The sequence below is a fragment of the Oryza brachyantha genome, chromosome 3 (genome assembly GCF_000231095.2).
Source record: "Oryza brachyantha chromosome 3, ObraRS2, whole genome shotgun sequence".
NCBI classification, from domain to species: domain Eukaryota; kingdom Viridiplantae; phylum Streptophyta; class Magnoliopsida; order Poales; family Poaceae; genus Oryza; species Oryza brachyantha.
In genome coordinates, this window is record NC_023165.2 from 7,853,828 (window position 1) to 7,876,492 (window position 22,665).

The following is a 22,665-nucleotide window of genomic DNA, read 5'->3' on the forward strand; positions in this document are numbered from 1 at the left end:
ATGTATTGTAGGATAGCATGACTCTATAGATATGATTTATTGTCCACAACGCTTCTTATAGCTAGAACGGTTTGTCGCATGCATCTTGCTAGCTAGGCATTGAAACTATGTGCAGATACCTTTTAAGTAAGTATCTCGTTCACCACCATATTTCTAATATATAAAACCAATATATCTCAATAAATTTATAGACCTCAATATCAAACTTGTATACATTGTTATCCACGGCCCATATATGGATGCATCGACTCTAGATATGCACACATGGACCACACTAAAACTAATCTATAGGATGATACCTTGGTTATTATCTCAATAGATGGCGTTATTGCATCTTGAATGTGTATCTCGGAATAGTTGGCATTGTAAAGTTCGTAAAAAAAGTGTGTAAAATTGCTACATGTCATCATTGACCGTATATTTGTCTAGGAGACCGCGCCTAGAAAGATACATTTCTTGCCGTCGTACCTACATCACATATAGGAAATTTTCTATTTCATATCAAATATAATGTGCCAATGCACACCTGTAAAGTAGGACTGCATGACGGTATACTTTTGGTTTATTGTCCACGTCGTTTCTTATAGCCAGAATGTTTTGTCGTATTCATCTGGCTAAGCGTTGAAACAATGCGCCTACACCTAAAAGTAGGTGTGTCGTTCGTCACTATTCGTCACTATATCTCTAAGATATAAGAACTAATATATCTCAATAAACTCATAAGCAGTCGTTTTGAATTTGTATACATGATTGTCGGTAGCCCAAGGTATCATCGGCTCTATATAAACCGATGAAGAGACCATTTCCATTTCATCCCAAGTCCTTCAAAATCTTGAGGCTAGTGTCTCCTAAGAATCATGGTAGCAATGTCTATAGTATAGGTGCTCCTAGAATATAGTATCATCGCTTGCGATCTTGCATAAGTCGTGTAAGGAATAGGATTAAAGGAATTGGATCGCTAGCAAATCTTCAAAAGCGTGAGAGATAGTATGTAGTAAGTCGTGGAAGGAATAGAATTTTCCATATAAGCTTGATAGCTATTTCCGCTCGTAGGGATCGTGGTAGTGATATGTGTTGAAGATGCATGTCTAGAATAAAACATGGTCAGTAGCATAGGCACTCTGTTGTAAGCTGTGAAAGGGGTAGTTTTGCTAGCAAATTGCAAGGTTGCCCAAGAGTAAGTTGGAGGGTTAACTTTTTATCACTCTTTACGATATTAGTTTAGCCCTTCTCACAGCACTTGTGAGAGAGATGAGTGACAAATTTGTTGCCACTCACTTATATATAATAGTGACAAAAGGTTAAATTTTCTAGGTTGCGAGAGGAATAGGGGCGCTAGTAAATTCATCATGGGGGTAAGTTGTAGGGTACCCGGAGCAGGATAGGCACCCGTTCCCTCAGAAAAGGGTCTACTCTTTATTGCATCACTCAACTCCAACTATAGTCAACTCCCATAAACAAACTAGGCTCTCCTCTGCCCTCCTTTCCCAAAAGGTCAACTCATCTCTCCATTCCCCCGATCCCCAAAATCCAAAGCCCGAGGGAGCAGAATGGGCAATGGCATCACCAAGAATCCGTGCTTCACCGGCGACCCGTACGCCGCCGCCGTGGCGTCCGACCCGCTCCCGGACGACAGCCACGGCCACTCCTTCACGTACGTGCCGTCGTCAACGGCGGCCTTCGACCATTCCCCGAGGGCTGCCGCGATGTCGTCCGAGACGTCCTTCTTCTCGCTCTCCGGCGCGGCCATCAGCGCCAACCCGGCGACGTCCGCGTCGATGCCGTCGTTCCGCCTCTACAACGAGCTGACGTGGCCGCCGTCGACGGCCTGCACCTTCGAGAGCTCGCGCTCCTTCGCCGCGGAGCCGCTCCAGGCCGCGCCGCCGAGGCTGTCCATGTCTGGACCGCTCCAGGCGATGTCGGGGCGCTTCTCAGAGGCATCGGGATCGGCCTCCACCGCCTCCGACCGGTTCTCGGACCATCCGTTCATGGCGGGCATGCTCGACCGCACCTCGTCGGCCTCCTCCACCGTCAGGCTCATGCCCAGCTTCTCCCACCTCATGGACGACCCCCGTGTCGCGCGCTCTCGCCTGACCAATGAGCGATCGCTTATCCGATCCCTCGTCAGGGTCGCCTCCAAGCTCCGGTTCGGGGTGCCGCTCTCTGGCCGCCGGTCGCAAGGACCCGCTGAGCCGACCAAGGTCGAGTCCCACAGCGACGGGGACTACCGCTCGACGCCGAATGCCAATGTGGAGTGGGCTCAGGGCATGGCGGGCGAGGACCGGTTCCACGTCGCCGTCTCGGAGGAGCACGGGTGGGTGTTCGTCGGGATTTACGACGGCTTCAATGGGCCCGACGCAACCGACTACCTCTTCGCCAACCTCTACGTCGCCGTGCATCGCGAGCTCAAGGGCGTGCTCTGGGACGACATAAATGGCGTCGACGGCGTCAGGGACAGCCTCGCGAACCCGGCTCCGGCCAATGCCGCACGCCCCTGTTTCTTGGACGCAGGCGGGGACGACGACCCAGAGGCAGAGCCGAAGGCGAAGAGGGGCCGGACCGAGCGGCCCGTCCCGAGCAATGCCGACGACGGGGGCGCCTCGACGTCGGTTCACCGCGACGTCCTGAAGGCGCTGGCGCGCGCGCTGACGAAGACGGAGGAGGCGTTCTTCGCGGCGGCGGAGGAGCGCGCGGCGCAGAGCCCGGAGCTGGGGCTGGTCGGGTCGTGCGTGCTGGTGATGCTGATGAAGGGCAAGGACGTGTACCTGATGAACGTCGGCGACAGCCGCGCCGTGCTGGCCCGCCGCCGCGAGCCCGACTTCAAGGACATCTTCTTCCGGCCGGACCAGGACCTGCAGCTGCTCAAGTCCGAGGTGATGCGCGAGCTCGAGGCGCACGACAGGAATGGCTTGCAGTGCGTGCAGCTCACTCCCGAGCACAGCACCGCCGTCAAGGAGGTAAAAACGCTTCATGCTTAATTACTCTACCATCTCATCCTTTCTAATGCAGCATCAGAATTCATTAATCATATTACATATATTAATTAACTGTAGTATTAACACGCCAAAATTATCATCACATGTTTTATGAGGTACATACACTGTAGCTCAACTGACAAAAAAAACTCATAGATATTTGTTTAGTCATTAATTATCTGAAAAAAGGATGCATGTTCAGTTGTTTACCACAGAGGAAAAAAAAATGATGAACCATTTGGTGATTAGTTGATCAAACTGCTTGTCGAAATGTTGTTGGTGCAGGAAGTGCGGAGGATCAGGTCCCAGCATCTGACTGATCGTCAGGCCGTCGTCAACGGCAGGGTGAAGGGGAAGCTCAGTGTTACCAGAGCATTTGGTGCCGGCTACCTGAAGCAGGTATGGGCCTTTATAAAGTGATTCTGTAGTTTGCAGTGTGCCCACATCAAGTACATTTCTATTGTCAAGATTCTGCACAGTTGTGCATCATGCAGTTAGTGATTCTTTTTTCAGCATCTAGGTCACTAAACACGTGCAAAGCTCTGAACTTGTTAGATGCATTGTGCTAACATTCTAGGACTAAAACTAGTAAAAGTAACGTCCTGTCACGGGAAAAAAAAAGGTTTGGAAAAGGATCGGTGGGAAACGAATGATACGAAGGTCTTCTATAAATCACACGTCCGTACTTGATTAGGCACTCTCCAACAGTAGCTCAATTGCGATACTATAGGCTGTGCTTGTTGACGAAAAACCTAAAAAAAAAAAGGCTGCGATTGTGACTCGCAATTCATGCTCCCCACCCTGCAATGTCGACATAGGCCACACTAGCTCCGAGAACAGTGTCTCCCTGTTCATCTCGTTTTAATTTCCACTTTAATGGCATGTGAAGTTTACACTGAAACTACGGCGATAAAACCACCATAGTTTTGCTCCTATTATGTCAACCTGAATATCTGACATTTTCGGTGCACCCGTTTCTGCTCTCGCAGCCAAAATGGAACGACAGGCTGCTTGAAGCCTTCAAGGTTGATTACGTCGGCGGCGAGCCCTACATCAGCTGCACCCCGTCGCTGCGCCACCACCGCATCAGCTCCGGCGACAGGTTCCTCGTGCTGTCGTCGGACGGGCTCTACCAGTACTTCACCAACAAGGAGGTGGTCGACCAGGTGGCCATGTTCACCGCCCAGCAGCCCGACGGCGACCCGGCGAAGCACCTCGTCGGAGAGCTGGTGCTCCGTGCTGCGAGGAAAGCCGGTGAGCATCGCGAATGTGGATTACGAAATTAACTCGGTCAGGCCGGTGCAAGCAAGCTGGCTTCTTGGCCTTTGACTTGGCGAACTGATGAACTGACGATTGCTGTCATGATCGGCTTTGCATTGCAGGTATGGATTGTCGCAGGCTGCTTGAGATTCCGCATGGCGACAGGAGGAACTACCATGACGACGTGTCCATCATCGTCATGACGTTCGAGGGGAGGATATGGAGATCGTCCGTGTAGGCGTGTCAGTGAAGACTGAACACCGGAAGCTTCAGAGGAGTCGGATGCGTTGCTTCGTTTAGGCTGGTAGGCTACAGTAGACACCGAAAAGGCCAAACAAACAGTAGTGCCCAAGCACATGTGCTCATCACCTCAAAAAAAAAAAGAGCACATGTGCTGGTCATCTCAAAAAACAAAACAAAAAAAAAGTGCATATGCTGATGTGCCATGATCGAACTGACTAGTTCGAATCATGTGTTCTTCTTTGTTTTTGCCGAAACTGCTGTACATATATAGTTCGGCAGGAGGAATTATGCTAGGCTCATGTAATTAGGTTTTTCGGCATGATGGCGATATAAAGAAGAAGGGAAAGCATATGCTCAATAATATTAATAACTGCTCTGTTTGTCGGTCTCAACTCTCAGCAAGCCAGTTAATTTGGAATCGATTTCCAGTCACTTGTGTGTAGCAAGAATGGGACGGATTCGCATCAGACCATTCTAACATGCAACATGCAGGATTCGTGTGAAATCGTTCCATCACGCATATCTTGAATGTGACTAAGGGAGTGTGAGATGGCTCTTGTTCTTTTTTTTTTTCTGCCCCCTTATTTCTCATATTTATATATAGGGTTTTTTATAGAGATTTGCTCCAGTCGAACGAAAAATATTTTGGGATACTAGTATCTCGAGGTGCCAAATTGTTTTTCATTATTGAATCTAGCTGAGGATGTGCACTGTTAGACCCAACGATTAGAAACGATTTGGTACCGCGAGGTACCGGTACCTCGAGATGATTTTTGTTATTTTTTGTTGGACTGAAGCAAATCTTTTTTTATCATTCTTAAAAAATACCTCAAGGTAATAAGAATTTTATTATAAATTTTTGATATCTTGAGGTACAATGTACCTCAAGATACCATATTTTTTATACTAAAAATTATAATACCTTGAGGTATTTTTTAAATATGATAAAAAAACTCTTCTATGTATCATAGCTCACAAATGAAAGAAAAATGCATCTCTAGAACCTGAAGGGAAAAACACACAGAGAAAGTGTTCTAGAGCTTTGACGTACTACTACACAGCAAACAGTTGGTCCAAAAATTAAACTAATCCCAAAATTTTTTTAAGTGGAATTGAAGGAGATGAAACCGCACAAGCAACGACACAGTGGACTGAGAGAACAGCCAACATGGACAAATTAAAATTAACCCCAACTGGTGTGCCTGGAAAAACGACAACAGTACGTACGTCAATGGAAGCCTGTATATATATAAAATATATGCTCCAGAGAAACAGAACAGGAGGAGGAGAAGAAGAATCTGCGTTGATTTCCTTGGTTTGAATCTCCCGGTCCAAGTTGAGAATTCGATACGTAGCTTCGGAAAGCTCTCGCGTTGTTTATTAGTTTAGGCCGCATTTGCTTAGGTCAACTCTCGCATCCATCCATCCATCCAACACGCCTAGTTGAGACCTGTGCGTGCGTAAAGATGGTAGAAATTTTGTTTGAGCAAGTGGCGATGATATTAAAAAAGTAGGGTCGTCCTGGAGCAACCGCATTGAGACATGACCCGTGTCTATGTGCTGGATATCCGATCGACGATATGTGTGGTTCGCACGCTTTTCTCGTCAATGTTAATGGCTGTGCAAGTGCGTATTCATTCTTGCGGGGGTAAGCATTTTAATCGATCTTGTGACTTTAATCGTGGTCGAGACGACCTTTTCTTAAGAAAAAAATCATATCATTATCCATGTAGTACTGTTTATATAGTTCCTTCATATTTTCTTATATGACATAGTTGATTTTTCGGTATACATTTAATTATTCGTCTTATTTAAAAAGTTATATAATTATTAATTATTTTGTTATAATATGATTTATTATCATAAGAAGTTTAAGTATGTCTTATATTTGGATAAATTTTAATAAAATGATCCATCAATTCTAAAGTCAACGGCATCATATAAAAATATATAGAGAGTAATATTAAACTACTAGACTTGTATTTTAGAACTAGCATTTCTATCGAAAATATATTCCACATTATAAGGCTTTTTGGCTTTTGTTAAATTTATATATATGTTAATGAATTTAGACATATATATTGATACATAGATGAATTTAGATAAACTTAGAAAATCTTATATATATGTAAAGTAGATCCACAACATGACATTAAATGGAACATGATGTTGTACACCTAATGTCAACTTCTAGTAACTTGCCAGTATTAAGATGTAACACAAATTAGACGTGTTTTATCAATCTAGACCGTTTTCTTAATTCAATGGAACATATATATTTATGTTACCGTAACAATTAAAGATAACCAATTTTTTATAGTAACAGTAAAACTTATAAAAAAAATGGTTAAGATCTTTCAACTTATGATAATCTTGGTAGTAAAAAATCAATAGAGAGCACCGTAAACGGTAAACGATAGGAAATATGTTAGGCGTTTTTTTTTCTAGCCCAATCTTAATCTTGTAATATATGGTGAAATATCTGCCAACAACTATGTTAGGAACCGGGATTATATATGTGGGCCCTATGACCTGTGGAGTCCACATGTCAGTCTGCAGTACTGAGGCAGTCCTGCAGACGATATGCACCCCTATGTTAGCTAATTAAAGTACATTGCTAACTGTATCTATAGATACGTTGATGTTGAGTTGTCGATGATCTTCGGGCTGTGCCGCGCGTGTAGTATAGGACCTATGGCTTAAGGTAGCGTTCACTATTAGCTAAAAACGCTATCTATATCGTCTAGAGATAACACTAAATACGACTGTTGCCCATATAATAGCTACTCCATATATGATTGTTTATTTAAATGGCACGGCCCTCTTACCATTTTGTATTTGTATTTCTTCTCCATTCGAGCACCATATACCGAGGCTAGCTCATGCATAGAAAAACAAATGAGGCAATGAATACTAATATTAGGGTAGGGTGGGACTTTTATATTTCTACTTAAAAACAAGGCTGAAAAAATGGTAGAAAACTCCTATAATAATTTAAAATTAACTTTGAAATTTTAAACTTGCTTGTGGCTTAAAAGCCAACACGCAAACAGTGAGAGTGAACGTGTGATATAAAGAAAAAAACAAAAAAAATGTGATTCAAAGAATATATGGGCTATTGTATTTGCTTAATAGTGGTATTAATTGTTTGTTGAAAAAACTATATTTTATTTTATTTGCAACAACTCAACCTAATATCATCGTCATCAGAAGATCAATGTCATCTTTTCGCTTTTGCTCACCTAAAAACCAAAATTTAAATCTTAAAACCTTAAATATAGTGTAGATTTTGAGGTTTTCTCATCGTACTTTATATTTTAACCTTAACTTTTTACATCACTAAAAATGCATATATAAAAATTTTATGTAAAAAATTATTTTTTACTTATAAATATATCGTTTGATTTTTCATGAATAAACCGATCACCTATGGACTAAAGTGATCATGAGTTGGAATCCACCAAACATATTACTCCCTTCGTCCAAAAAGAAGTTCTTTTTATAGTTTTTGGATATACACTTCATCTTATTTAAGATTTTTTTATAATTAATATTTTTATTGTTATTAAGCGATAGAAATTACGCATGACTAATTTTTTTAAGTTTTTTTAAAAATTTTTAAATAAGACAAATATAAAGTTTTTTTTACTCGGTTGTACTAATTTCAATTGCCATAACATTAGATGACAAAAGCATCGTTTCCCAACGACCCCTTGGATCCAACACGCACAGCCCTTGGCCTTGGGTGAGTACCACGCCATCAGCAGCCCTTGGACGTGAGTACAACGCAAGCAGCAGCCTCTGGACATGATTACAACGCCAGCAATAGCCCTTGGATGTGACTATAACGCCAGCAACAGCCCTCCCCTCGCCCCTTGCATTTGGCACCGCTAGCTGTCCACCACAAGGTGCGTGCGAGGTATTTATTAACAATAAGACTTAATAATAAAATATTTTAGATAAATTTTAATGAACCTATAGTAATTTTCGATGTATTTTTTGTCAAGATGGGGCTCAAACCCGGGTTGCCCTCCACCTGGTACCGCCCATGTCCTCATGTGCTAATCCAATGTTGGATTGAAGTTTGAGTTCAACCGCAAGTTTGTTTTGCGTTGTTTGTGACCGAATTTAAGGGTCTAATGATCCACTCTAAGGTTGTGATCCATTTGCTCATGAAACATAAAAATGTATCTGATATTTTGTAGTTATTTAATAAGTATGAACAATAAAATTAACTATTATAAAACTGAAAAATTTAGGAGCCATCTTTTCGTCTTTTAGAAAAATATCAAACGGTATATTTAGAAAATAATAATTTATAAATAAAACCTTAAATACATATCGATCTAAAAGCAAAGAATAAAAAATAAAGTTTGATGAAAAAATCTCAAATTAACTATAAATTTAAGATTAAAATTCAAATTTTGTCTTACAAGCATAAAAAAGCAAAAATATAATGGTGTTACTCTATAGAAGTGATATGATTAAAGTTTTTTAAAAAACATACACCATTTATCAGTTTAAAAAACAAAAAAAAGACAAAAAAAACTAAGAATAGTCTAACTAAAAGGACGTAAGGTAAATTACATTAATGAGGGCGCCCTAAGGGTCGCCGATACCATCTTGGAGAATGTCAAGAAAAAATCCCATTACAAGTAAGGGTAAATATCATATGCCGAAGAATAACGAAAGGTCGAACAATTTTGTCAATGTTTTTTAAAAAATAAAAATAGAGAAATTCCTTATAAAACTCGGAACACGTTTCATTGACCATCAATTTGTTTCTTCTTTTACTAGACGTACAGAAAACCTTACTACGATAGGACCTTGTTTTATCAAAATCCATCCAAATATATAAACAGTACGTATAAAGCCTATCTCTTCTTTCATACCCACTAAGTATACGTAATGTTAATTCTCTCCTCTCTTCTTTCATGTAGCCACATCACCTCGATTATTTTTTAGCCTTAGAATAATACATCAAGGACGTAAATTGCATCTCTTCACATCATCTCAATCGTTTTTAGCATTTGGATGATTCATCAAAAGTGTAAAATGCATCTCTTCCCCAAAAGACACACCATACAACCTAATCATTTATAACTTATGAATAATTGTAAAAGCACAAAAATATATCAACACATGAAAAAAATCGTATATTATGTAAGAAAAAAATTTAAAACTCATATCTATTATATTATCACACAGTTCTTCCGCAGCAACACACGAGGTATCCATACAATGAACATGGTACATACGTCCAACTTGTTATGTGGCCAATGATGATGAAGTCATCCGTTTCTTAAAAAAAACAAAATCATGTGTTGCTGTTGCAGTTTCCTAAAATTTGCTTTATAATAAATGCATTTATTATCTAAGATCTAAAAGAATAAAAATGCACGAGTTTTCAACCAAAATAAGTATGCAATATAGAAGCGATTACATTTTGAGATAGAGTAATAATTAGTAGTATTTTGGTGCAAGCGTTTCAGTTTGATGAAACTAATAGAATTTCTACTCAAGTTCATTTCTCGTTGAGAAAGAGGAAGAGGAACTTCAGAGCTTCTAGTTTATTGTTTTTAAATTACTATCAAAATATCCCTGCTTTGCTGCTAAAATATATTACAAAATAACATTGATTTTTTATCAACTATGCTAATATTACTTGTTTAAATTAAATATAGATTATACCATAATATCAAGAAATAGTACGTGCTAATTTATAAAAAAAATACTATAGATTAATCATTACACCATAATCTAGCTGAACCCTCATTTTAGGGAAACATCCAACTGGTCTGGTGGGCACCCGTGGTCAGAAATGGAGCAGGACCCAGCAATGCTCAATGGGCTGACTGAAAGCCCACTATAATATCCAGGCGTATTCCATCAGCGATTCTACAGTGCTACACACGACAGCCCAGCCCGCTCCATGGAAAGCGCCGCTGGGGCTTGGGGTTCCCAACGAAATCCCTCGCCGTGCCGTTCGGGTCGCTTCCTCCGATCTCCCCCAGAAAAGCCCTCGCCGCCGCATCGAACGCGCGCATGGGCGCAAACGATGCGCCGCCGGCGGCGGCGGGGTGGTAGTATGGTCCGGCCGGCACGGATGTCAGCGGCCCCAGAGTTCGCCGGCACAGCGCCAGAGAACACGCGTAGGTACGGATTTTTTTTAGAATTAATATTATTTTAATGGAAAATCGTAAAAGTAGAGGTCATCTGGGGAAAATCGCAAATTTAAGGGTTTATCGAACAGTGGGTGTTCGACTGAGGCCTATCAAACGGAGGGAGTTCGACATGGCCCACCACTCGTTCGACTGCTGAACCAGTCAGGCCTGTCGAACTACCGCAATTCGACAGGGGTCTCTAACTTTGGCCCGTCGAACTGCCAAAGTTAGACAGAGCAGGGGCAGTTCGACAGGCCCTGTCGAACTGCAACATTGCCGATTTAGTCCGATCTCCTCTCCAGTCGACTGTTAGTCGTATACGTATACAGGTTCTATCGAACTACGGTAGTTCGACAGACCCTGTCAAACTGTAACGCTGGTGATCTAGTTCGATCTACTCCCCAGTCGACTGCTGGTCGTTAGATAGGGTCCTATCGAACTACGACAGTTCGATGGGACCTTAAATTTATGATTTTTCACAGATACCCTCTAATTTTGCTATTTTGCATTAAAATAACGTTAATTCAGGTACGCGCACGCCCTCCCTCCAGCCAACCCCCGGAAGCACGATCGCCTGGAGAAGCACTGTAGCGCTACTTTCTTGCTCGGTCACCGGCCGGAGAATCTCGCGCGTGTTGCATCTTGAACACAGATGCATCTTGTTGTTTACTGTATTCTACGGTTTCTGGGTCTGGATGGGATATCATAGAAAAAACTCTGCGGGGCAAGCTTTTGGTGATGTTGCAGGTGGAGTGGATGGTGCAGGCGTGCGGTCTGCGTATAGCAGGTTCTGCCCATGATCTCCTGTTTACTGGAAAAACTAGTGCCCATGATCTCTTGTTTAGTGGAAAACTTAATGCCACTCAGCATTATTCACCTTACTTGATTAACCATACTCTATCCATCCTAAAATAACCACATAAGTTCATCTTTCTAGTTCAAAATTTAGGGAAGAAGAGTCACCTTTTGGCTCTTCTGTAAAAAAAAAAGTTAAGCGACATATTATAAATGAAAAATATTTTTTAAATATAACTTTTATATTTGTTCGTAGTGAACTAAAAGAAAAGACTAAAAAATAAATTAGGATAAAAAACTCTAAATTTAAAGTTAAAAAATTAAATTTTGGCTTATAAACAAAAATGAAAAAGACGAGGGTATAACTTATCGTGGGATTGTCAAAACATAGAAATAGAAAAATAGTACTCTCTATATCTCAAAATAACTCTATCTTTAACTTTTGTTAGTTGTCTCGAAATAAGTTTATATTTTCTCCATTCCAAAATAACTTTATATTTTACCAATACCACACATGCTAATACACCAGCAAAAATACTAAAATATCTCTCACTTTATCAAATCTGAATACAATTATCCTTCATTTGATCTAGTTCCAATGCAGTTGTTCACTATTTCACAAATTTTAATGCCATGATTATTTAAGGATGAATTTATTTTGAGATAAACAAGAGGGTGTCATAGATAATCTTATTTTGGAACGGACGAAATGCAACTCCTATGATACTTTCACCACTTTAACTTTTAGGTCTATGTTAAACATTTATCTTATTTAAAAAGTTTGACAATTATTAATTATTTTGATATAATTTGTTTTATTATTGAGGAACTTTAATAATAACTTATAATTTCACATATTTACACTAAAACATATCTAAAAATTAATGGTGTTGAATAAAAATCCGGAAGAAGTATAGTATTTTCTTCTACTAGGATACAATTGCGGAGAGCATTGCACTACACTGTAAGGTCAGCTCCCGCGCCCGATGAGTAAAAACTAACCTGGTAAAAGTAAACCGCAACTCGATTATACTGCATGCAGAATTTAATCGTCCGGCCTTCTCCAATAACACCTTCCCGTGATGGTTTAGCGATTGGCCCATTTTCGCTTTTTCAGACTCGCTGACAGAAGTGTTACTTCTTCCACAGACCCTGTGGAGCCGTACGTGGAGGTGATTCGTGTACCCTGCCCTTTTGGTCCCATCCACGGTGAGCCGAGGTAGTTTTGGTTTTTACAATGTTACATGTCTCTTTCCTCTCTATCTTTGCCTCGTCACACTTCACCTGTTCAGTTGTAGCTCCTGCGGTCCTGCCTGCTTATTATGTGCATCCTGGATTATTCTTTCTGGCTTTCTTAATCGAAGTGACAGGTCAGTTTTACACCTTACCTTCATCTTAGGCATTGTTTAGTTTTTAAAAACTTTTTTCAAAAACATCGTATCGAATATTTAGACATTTAATGAAGCATTAAATATAGATGAATCAAAAAACTACTTGCACAGTTATTTGAAAAATTATGAGATAATTTTTTAAGACTAATTAATCCATGTTTAGCCATAAGTGCTACCGTAACTAATATGTGCTAATGACAGTATAATTAGGCTCAAAAGATTCGTCTCGTGGTTTCCAGGCGAGCTGTGAAATTCGTTTTTTCATTCGTGTCCGAAAACCCCTTCTGATATCCGGTCAAACATCCGATGTGACAATCCTACCAAAAAAAATTGCCACTATAACTACATTGGTGAATTTTTGTTTCCAACGAGTGTACTTTTCATCTTACATGAAAATTTTATGATTTTCTTTAAAAATAGTCACACATAAAGTATTATTTATATTTTATTATCTAATAACAATAAAAATAATAATCACAAAACTTTTTTAAATAAGACGGACGATCAAGCATTAGACATAAACAGTGAAAAATGCACTTCATGTGCGACGGATGGAGTACTATACTGCCTCGCTCGGTCTAAAACACCAACTTATAAGATGCAAAGTATCTAGTTGTTTAGGTTTATTATTAGAAGTTGATTATTTTTTACATGGAGAGAATACTCCAAAAAGTAGTGTAATGGAAGCAATGCCAGGGCAGTAGCCAGTAGGTGACCTAAGCATGGTGGTTGCAATTTGATTTATTGATCCTAATTAGGGAATAAAATGCATTTGGCCTCCTTTTAATCTGGTTGCCAATTTTAATCTTATCCTCTAGATACTTTTTATATGCGTCATGCTCGTAAGCTGAAGATATTTGGAGTATAGTGTAGTTGCTTTCTACTGATTTTATCTTAATATATAAGCCGTTTGTCCTTTGTATATCATGATGAAGCAAAAGGAGCTCCATAATTCACAATTGTTTATTGCTGTATCCAACTGTTCTGCTGATTGTTCTTAGGGTAGTAAAAGAGCTGTAAAGCAGAACACTACCAAATTAAGTAATGTTCCTTTTAGTCATAATGCGTTGTTCTTGTTTGTGGTCTAACCTGATCTTACCGCTTTTTGATAGTCTCGATACTGTTTAGTATTGATTTTGAAATGGCCACTTTAATAGTTCAATTTGGAACCGTTCGGTAGCCAGGGATAGGGTGAAAACTCTGCTTGTTTCTGTGAGCTCGTATTTCATATTAATAAACGGTATGTTTTTACACTAATTTTCTATCTAAAAATACTTGAAAAATTATATTAATTAATTTGTTGATTTTAAATTACTTAATACTTATAATTTATCATTCACTAATAAAATATCTTGTTTTGCATCATCATTTTCTTTTTCTTCACTCACCCTAAACTAAGCCTAGGATCTATTCTTTCCAGCTCAAGGAACTGAGTAAGATCGTTTTGCCGGCACAATTTTTAAACAGCTAAATGGTGTTTTGTGTAAAAAAATTAAGTTAGTCTATTTTTAAGTATACTAATCACACTTCATGTTTTACGTGCAGCTAACTAGACAATTCCATCCGTCGAGAATGAGAAGTAATAGCCTTAGCCTATTTTAGCTTCAACCCAAACGCAACTTTGTTTCCCCAATTGGGTATCGAGAGATGATGCTAGTCAATTTTGTGCAAATGTACAAAACGACTTATGTTGGTACAGGGTCACCTTACCCCTATTCGCCTAAACACGTGAGTAGCATGTTGGAGTATTTCACATAGTTAAGCATGTTGAAAAAGCATGTTGGAGTATTCTACCTATTAGCATGTTGGAGTATTCAACCTAGTGCCATATTGGAGTATTCTACCTAGTTGCATGTTGGGATATTCTACCTAGTTGCATGTTAGAATATTCTACTTGCCAGTCATAAGTTGTGGTGTGTATACATGTTGATATAGGGTCCTATTTACCCTATGCGCCCGAATGTGGATTGAATATGCTCGTTTGGCATGTTGAGACAATATGCTCATTTGGCATGTTGGAGCAATATGCTCGTTTGGCATGTTGAGACAATACGCTCATTTGGCATGTTGGGGCAATACACTCGTTTGACATATTCGACCAAGATGCTTTAGTATTCGACTATCATGCATCCACGGCATGTTCGACTAATATGCCTTTGTATTCGAGCATCATGCTTTCGTGGCATGTTCGACCAAGATGCCTCGGTATTCGGCTATCATGTCCCCGTGGCATGCTCGACTAAGATGCCTAGGTATTCGAGCATCATACCCCATGGCATGTTCGAACAAGATGCCTTGGTATTCGAGCAGGACACTTAGGTACTACTAGCATCCCTCGGTAATTTGGTCCAAGACAAAGTATGGAAAAAACTTGCTCGTCACGATTCCAAGAAATATTCTCGTCAAGATTTCTGTCGACCATCACTCAAGTGCACTCGAGTACTGAAGACAGCTGGCATTGTGGTTACCAAGAAGCTAGAGATTTTACCCTAATACCCTTAGGTTCCCAAAAAGCTATAGATTTTACCCTAATACGCTTATTCTTCTATCAGTAACTACACATGGGTATTTAGGTTACTGTACAAGTGGTTCTCTAAGGCTATAAAAGCTCGTACCCCCATCCTGTAAAGATCAAGGTTAATGAGATATATATAGAGCCGGGGCATTTTTAACATCGCCTACTTAAACTTCTTGTGTGTATGTGCGACTGACTTTTCCATAGTTACATATATGTTTTTGTGTTCGTGACGAAAGGTCACAACTCCCTTTGTCCTTGCTCATTTTGCACACAAAGCTAAAAAAACTATAGTTTATAAAACTCTATTATATGTGTTCCTAATTTTTGAAACCCCAATGCATTTGTTCACCATTTTATCAAACTTTGCACCAATTGAAGATGGTACAAATGTCTTTATAGAAGAGTGAGTCTGCTATCTTTTCACTTTTCACTTATGCTTATGTTTATAAACCAAAATTTAAATTTTAAAACTTCAATTTAGAATTAAATTTAGAGTTTTCATCATAGTTAATTTTTCAGCTTCTGTTTTAGATCGCAACGAATATGTACTTATAAATTATTTTTTAAATTGTTAATGATGGTTTCACTTATGCTATGAAAACTAAACTGACGAGGCCTAATCACGATTCTATCTTGGTCAATAAGCTTTGTGTGGGTCTCAAAAAGAACTTCTGGGTGGTACAGCAGCTGTCTGGTTGGTAGCAGACTAGCAGCGCATAAACACGCCGACATTCAGAGTTGGATCTGGACCCTGAGCATGATCTAGCTTGACTTTGATTAGAGGTTGAACAGTAATTATTTCCAATCTAGTAAGCAAGTTTCGTCGTCACAGGTTTGGTTTGACGCTGATTCTTTACCTCCATTTTTAAGGGGCTTTTTAGTCTCAAAAATTTTCACCCAAAAACATCACATTGAAATTTTAGACACCTAAATAGAGTATTAAATATAGGTAAAATGAAAAATTAATTGCACAGTTATGTGAGAAGTCGTGAGACGAATCTTTTGAGCCTAATTAGTACTCCCTCCGTCCCAAAATAAACTAATTTTTTATTTTTTACCTTTAATTTTTGACTCTTCGTCTTATTCAATTTTTTTTTTATGATTGATATTTTTGTTTTTATTAGATGATAAATCATTAATAGTACTTTACGTGTGACTAATTTTTTTTCTAATTTTCTTAATTTTTTTAAAATAAGACGGACACGAAAACCGGAGAATTCGTTTTTTAATAGAGAATACGTGATTAGCCATAAATACTACCGTCCAGGAAAAGTAGAGAGAAAAAAGAAAAGAAAAGCAGAGAGTGGCACCTGTGGCGTCTCTCTTTCTTCATGGTCAGGTGTCGCAACGTCTCCTTCCAATCTTCCCTGTACACTTTCTGCGACGTCTTCGCTTCTTTCTGACGGGCGCTTGCCATCCTGGAGAGGATGTGATGTCAAGTCGATTCTCCTCGGTTTCCCCTCAGGGTCATCAAGTGAGTCGCTGTCCTTCCTTTGTTCCTGCGACACATGCCTCTTCCTTTCTACTGCTGAACTTGAAACACCCCTCTTCCTGATGAGCAGCTGAGCACAAGAGAATGCTCCCTGGCAAATTTCACCGCTTCCTGGAGCGAAAATGTTGCTCATTTTGTGAGTGCAATGCCCAATTTTGTCCTAAGATGTACAGTGCTTACTGATTAGCATAAGGCCATACATGAGCTGATGAGCATACTACAAATGCTGGCTGGAGTCAGCCATGAAGGCATGAGCAGTGTATAGTACATTTGCCACCTCAGTGCAGTTGTTCCAATGGGAAAGTTTGGCCATTATTCAGGGGATCCTAAGCTTCAGTCATCATCAGATCACAAATAGGACCCCAAAACTAGACAAGATTGGACAAAGTCTGAAGATAGCACCTGAGCAATGTAGCCCCATCTCCAGAGCCAATTATAAAGCAGTCACATGGATTTGTTTTGGGTTCTCATTATCATATCGGTCCAAATCTCTGAACCTGGCATTTACAAATTTTCAAGAACTCCACTGGAAAGGACTGGGGCTACCACGCACGCAAGGACTGCTTATTTGGATTTACATAGCGGAAATACAGCACTGAAATCTACACAGATAGAATAGCTCGTTTGTTTAGTAAAAAGTTAATAATAATCTACAAAAAATAGTAGCTCATTTGCCGATCGATTGACATCACGACGACGACGACGACAATGGCTGGTACCAGGATGATCGTGTACACTCTGACTCGATCTGGACGCGTTGCACGCTATGGCTTGTCGACTTCGACATGCTCGCTGCTGTCGGTTCTCCGTCTGCCCATCTTGCCGATCGACGAGGCAATGCTGCCCATGATGCTGCTGGTGCTGCCGCCGTCGCCGCTGAGGTGGTTCACCGCCCGGCGAGACCTCCTGTGCCGCGGCGACGCTAGCCTGTCGCCGGCCTCCTCGTCGTCCTCGTCGTCGACGCCGGACCTGGCCTTGGTCGCCACCACCAGCCGCGAGATGCCGCCACGGCAGAACGGGCAGGTCGGCAGCGGCTGCTGGCACGGCGTCGCCGCCGCCGCGCTGGGCTTGGCGTGGCAGCACAGCGCCAGCGTGCACGCCGCGCACATCTGGTGCCCGCACTCCCTCACCTCGATGGTGCACGCCTGCTCGAAGCAGATGCTGCACACCTCGCCGCCGCCACCGCCGGCTGTCGCCTCCTCCTCCTCCTCCTCCTGCCGGACACAAACACAACGCGTCGCTATCAGTCACTGAGCAAGAATCCGTGCCATGAGGATGGGCGTCACGCTGCTCCGAGATGCATGTCCGAGAGATGCAGCGCAGGCCATAGCATGTGCCACGGCACATCGGTTTGCTTGCCTACGTGATTGAATAATGATCTCCAAACATATGGATTGGCGCAGCTGCTCAGACGTTGCACCGAGCCAGACAGACAGCCAGCCAGGACTTGTGGCTTTCGTGCAAGTGACCGTCTACGGATACATGCTGCTGCCCGCAGTTTGACAAACATGTGCCTAACTTGGCATTACCAATGGGAACAATATTATAGACCAGTGCAGTACACCAGCAACCATTAGCAGTAGCCATCATGCTGATGACTAGTGGTTAAGTACCATTTGAAATATTCTTTTAAGCATCTCCCAGTGCATCATTCACCTATCTCGGATCAAGATAAGTGTGTGTATCGCCTCTAAAAAAAGATAAGTGTGTGTATGGTTACGCCTGGGAGCAAATGACTCGGGTGTGTGAAACTTTATATTGTCTATACAATGGCGATGTTTAGTTTCCAAAAACTTTTCCTAAAAACATCACATCGAGTTTTTAGATACCTAAATAAAGTATTAAATATATATGAATATTAAAACTAATTAGACAGTTATGTAGAAAATCGTGAAACGAATCTTTTGAGCATAGTTAGGACGTTATTAGCCATAAGTGCTACAGTAACCAACATGTGCTAATGACGGATTAATTAGAATAAAAGATTCGTCTCACGTTTTCTAGACGAAATCTAAAATTTGTTTTGTAATTAGACTATGTTTAATACTTTAAATATGTGTTTAAAAATTTGATGTGATGTTTTCGTAAAAAAAATTTGCAAACTAAACCAAGCCTATAGCTGAAAGCCTGAAACCGATGTACGAAATCAGTAGCAGTGCAAGTGTGCAAGTGCAGCTGCTATTGCCGACGTGAATTGTGGTGTCCAGGATATTGTCAAGGCGTGTGACGAAAAGCAGGGAAAGGAGTAGTAATTTGCAAGAGAAGACTTGCAATTCGGTACCTCGGAGATGGTGGCGTCGTGAGCGCCGTCATCTGAACGCGACGGCGATGGCGACGGCAGCGGCAGCGGCGACGCGTTCTTGGGCACTTTCAGATTCCTCTTCTCCCTTTCCCTATTGGCCTCCATCAGTGCCGCCTCCAGGAGGGCTTTGGCGTCAGGCTCGAGCTCGCTGATGAACTTGAGAGGGGACGGCCACACCAGAGGCTCCGCGGACGACGGGTTCAGCAGCGCGGCGCACGCGACGTGCCCTCGCTTCACCGCGACCTCGTACGGGATCCTCCTGCAGAGAACGCGGTCGTCGTCACCACCATGACGAGAAAGATGGGGCTCAGGTCTCGTTTTGTTTAAGACGACATGAGCTGGCGTTTTCCAAGCATTTCAAACTGCATTTGGTGGAATTGGAGAGTTGAGGCCCCGCGACTCACCCGACCGAGTCGCGCTGGAGGCGGTCGGCGCCCCAGGAGAGGAGCTGGCGGACGCAGTCGAGGCTGCCGCCGCGCGCGGCCAAATGCAGCGGCGTGCTCCCGGGGAATCTGCAAGAACGGACGAGCGCGAGCGCTCGCGCCAAATGTCAGGGGTTTCCTAAAAAGGCGCGATTTTTCGCTTGGAAGCGCGGTTTTTGACTTGGGGAAGAACTTTACCCAAAGGCGCCACTGGAGGCGGACACGATGGCGCCGTTCTCGAGCAGGACGTGGACGCAGCGGCGCCAGCCCTGCCTCGCCGCGAGGTGCAGCGGCGTCGCTCCCGTGTCGTCCCTGACGTTGACGAACCGCGCAAAACCCCTGCAACTCCGCAGCTGGGAGCACATTAGCAATGGCGAGCGACGGCTGCAGGAGGTGCACGGAAAATGTTTGCTCCGGGAACAAGGCCAGACCAGGATTGCGACACCGGCGCGGACTGCGCCGCCGAGAGGATGGCCCGGAGGCAGTCGGCGTGGCCGTAGTACGCCGCGTAGTGCAGGCACGTCCGCCCGTGCGACGAATCGAACATCACAATCTGCACAAAGACACCCCCAAACAGAAGCACACCGTTTAGTCGAACGCAATGAGCATCTCTCCCAATTCCGAACACCGGACACAGGTGTCTCCTAAGGCTCACATTGGCGCCGGCGTCGAGCAGCCGCCGCACGCACTCGGTCCTCCCGTGCATCGCCGCGAGCATCAGCGCCGTCTGCGGCGAGAAAGGTGCAAGACTTGAGGATAAACTTCCCAAGTGGGGAATGACAGAGCAGACATGGCAGGGGGGGCAGAGCCGTGCTCAAACCTGCTTGTGGCGGTTAACAACGTCGGGGTGCACGCAAAGATCCAACGCCATGGAGACCACCTGAACAAACAAGCAAGACAGTTAGCACGAAGCAGTTGTGCCGCACCAGGCAGCATGAGAACCAAGCAGACGGCGGTGGTTTCAGCTGGTGCCTCGTACTTGGAGGTGGCCGTGGGCGGCGGCGATGTGGAGCGCGGACAGGCGGTCGAAGAGCGTGGTGCGGCCGAGGAGCGAGGGGCGTGACCGGATGGCGGCGGCGAGGCGGGCGAGGTCGCCCGACTGCGCCGCGCCGAAGAAGTCCACCTCCTCGCTCGGGCGCCCGCAGCTGGCGCCCTGCCCCATCGCCGCCACGCCCTCTCGCCGGGCGCCCGGCGAGCTCGCGCGCGGTGGCGGGCGGGGGGAATGTGGGGATGGGGGAGTGAGACCGCGACCGCGACTGCGACTGCGGGCGAGGTGGGGGCACGGCGGCGAAGGTGGGAGGGACGGAGGGAGGGAGTTTATACCGCTGCTTGCTCTTTCTGATTTCGTGTGGTTTTAAAAGCTTTGGTTGCCTCGTTCGGCAATTTCTTGCTGTGGATAAACTCTTTTCTTTCATTGCCACGATGGCAGGAATATCTTCAAGAAAAAAAATCTGAAAATACTCACTGTCACTGTCATTAGACAAAATATTCCTTAGTTTTTCTGACCGATTAAAATTATGAACGTAATGGTACAGTACATAATTACAATTTTACAATATCTTCTCACTTATATTTAGGCTTATAAGACAAAAATTGAAATTTTAGTCTTAAATTTGTAATTGATTTTGGAGTTTTTTCACCGAAGTTTATTTTTTATCATTGGCTTTTACATCACTAAGAATGCATATATAAAAATTTTATTCATAAATTTTTTTTGCAAATATGTCACCATTTTACAGCCACCTCATTCACATATTGCTATATATTACCGCATTTGTTTTATATTATAAGACTTTATAGGTTTATCCAAATTCATCCATTAATCAATGTATATAATTTGCACGTGTGTCTACAGTGATGAATCTAATCCACGAGATTACAGAGGTCTAAACAGGTTGGATGGAATTTTATCTCCATTTCTATCGATCTTGCCATAAAAATCTAGTGGAGTTTTTGTGGAGGCTATAGTAGCTTTAATAGGGGTAGTAAGGGCTCGAGCCCTCACCGCCCACATACTAGATATGTCTATGTATGTCTAGATTCAATGGTAAAAACGTTTTATAATATGAAACAGGGAAAGATGTTTGTGTAGGCTTATAAGCAGATTTTTAAGCCAAAAACTTAAACCTAAGCAAACAAGCAACTTTATTACTATGCTTTTAAAGTCATAACACATTCTTATACTATTAAGCCAAAAGCTAAATTTAAGTAGATCTTTTAACTTATTTAGAATAGAGGTAACACCCCATTATTAGTTTTAAAATTCTAAAGTTATCGAATTATAAATCATAATGGCTAAACTTAAAAGCTTTAAGACGATAAGTCTAAATAAAAAAAGAATAGGTAAAAAAAAACTTACTGCTACTGATGAGAAACTGACAGATCCTCTCGTGCAGTCGTTCTGTTTCTCGCCCCCCACCGCAAGTCATGTTCGTTTCTCTCCCCCACCGCAAGTCATGTTCAGTTATTGAGTGCCAACCAATCTTGAGAATTCCGATTGGGCAACCTCCCGATTCCGATACGTACCCAAAAAAATGTTCCTCCCATTTTATATAAAATCTTATTAATATAATTGTAAAGCTCGGATTTCTCAATTGTATTTTCTAATGTCTTAATTTTTTTCATTTCTGTTTACGTTTATAAGTCAAAATTTAAATTTGCAACATTAAAAGTAAGTTTTGGTTTTTTATCTAGTTTATTTTTATTATTTGTTTTATATCATTAAAAATACATATGTGCAGTTTTTATTTATAATTATTTTTATTTGTAATATATCGTTTAATATGTTTTTGTTAAATGCTGAAGTTCTAATTATCGTTTGGTCTTTGCCTATTCCGCAAGGACACCCATTAGGGTGTTAAAGATTCGGACTCCATCTTTTCGCTTATATATATATATGATTATAAGATAAAATAAATTTTAAATTTAAATTTTAGTTATTTTATGGGGGTTTCATTGCAGTTTATTTCTTATTTTTTATTTTTAGCTCATTAAGAATATATATATATATATATATTATAGATTATGTTTTAATTGCCAAGAGTGTTTTTCTTATGCTTCTTATGAGAAAAAGATGAATGGATTCGCACCCTTCTTTACAGGT

The 22,665-nt window shown here is 41.8% G+C and overlaps 2 protein-coding genes and 1 long non-coding RNA gene across 4 annotated transcripts; 2 read left to right on the forward strand and 1 right to left on the reverse strand.

Annotated features, from left to right (window-relative positions):
• The first annotated feature begins 1,361 nt into the window (after window positions 1-1,361).
• On the forward strand, window positions 1,362-4,939 carry LOC102712618 (probable protein phosphatase 2C 31). Its single transcript, XM_040522581.1, has 4 exons — window positions 1,362-2,957; window positions 3,261-3,374; window positions 3,965-4,229; window positions 4,358-4,939. Exons 1-4 carry the CDS (start codon window positions 1,551-1,553, stop codon window positions 4,471-4,473), a joined length of 1,902 nt encoding a protein of 633 aa, XP_040378515.1. The 5' UTR covers window positions 1,362-1,550; the 3' UTR covers window positions 4,474-4,939.
• Window positions 4,940-10,474: 5,535 nt separating this feature from the next.
• On the forward strand, window positions 10,475-14,783 carry LOC107303718. 2 transcript variants are annotated; one of them, XR_001549739.1, is made up of 5 exons: window positions 10,475-10,634; window positions 11,171-11,429; window positions 12,587-12,656; window positions 12,730-12,807; window positions 14,374-14,783. It is a non-coding gene; the product is annotated as an uncharacterized LOC107303718 (long non-coding RNA). The 2 variants fall into 2 exon arrangements; XR_001549738.1 differs by having other exon boundaries at window positions 12,587-12,646.
• Window positions 14,784-17,216: 2,433 nt separating this feature from the next.
• LOC102706830 (E3 ubiquitin-protein ligase XB3-like) lies at window positions 17,217-20,903 on the reverse strand. Its single transcript, XM_040522470.1, has 8 exons — window positions 20,542-20,903; window positions 20,383-20,442; window positions 20,218-20,289; window positions 19,994-20,115; window positions 19,761-19,901; window positions 19,545-19,652; window positions 19,120-19,399; window positions 17,217-18,052 (listed from the first exon to the last, which is right to left on the reverse strand). Exons 1-8 carry the CDS (start codon window positions 20,722-20,724, stop codon window positions 17,603-17,605), a joined length of 1,416 nt encoding a protein of 471 aa, XP_040378404.1. The 5' UTR covers window positions 20,725-20,903; the 3' UTR covers window positions 17,217-17,602.
• Between the last annotated feature and the right edge of the window lie 1,762 nt (window positions 20,904-22,665).

Coding starts and splice junctions, on each gene's coding strand:
- LOC102712618 (XM_040522581.1), top strand. CDS start 1,551: ATGGGCAATGGCATCACCAAGAATCCGTGCTTCACCGGCGACCCGTAC. Junction 2,958..3,260: donor ACAGCACCGCCGTCAAGGAG/GTAAAAACGCTT, acceptor TTGTTGGTGCAG/GAAGTGCGGAGGATCAGGTC. Junction 4,230..4,357: donor CCGTGCTGCGAGGAAAGCCG/GTGAGCATCGCG, acceptor TTTGCATTGCAG/GTATGGATTGTCGCAGGCTG.
- LOC102706830 (XM_040522470.1), bottom strand. CDS start 20,724: ATGGGGCAGGGCGCCAGCTGCGGGCGCCCGAGCGAGGAGGTGGACTTC. Junction 20,443..20,541: donor CCGCCCACGGCCACCTCCAA/GTACGAGGCACC, acceptor TTGTTTGTTCAG/GTGGTCTCCATGGCGTTGGA. Junction 19,902..19,993: donor GCGCCGGTGTCGCAATCCTG/GTCTGGCCTTGT, acceptor GCGGAGTTGCAG/GGGTTTTGCGCGGTTCGTCA.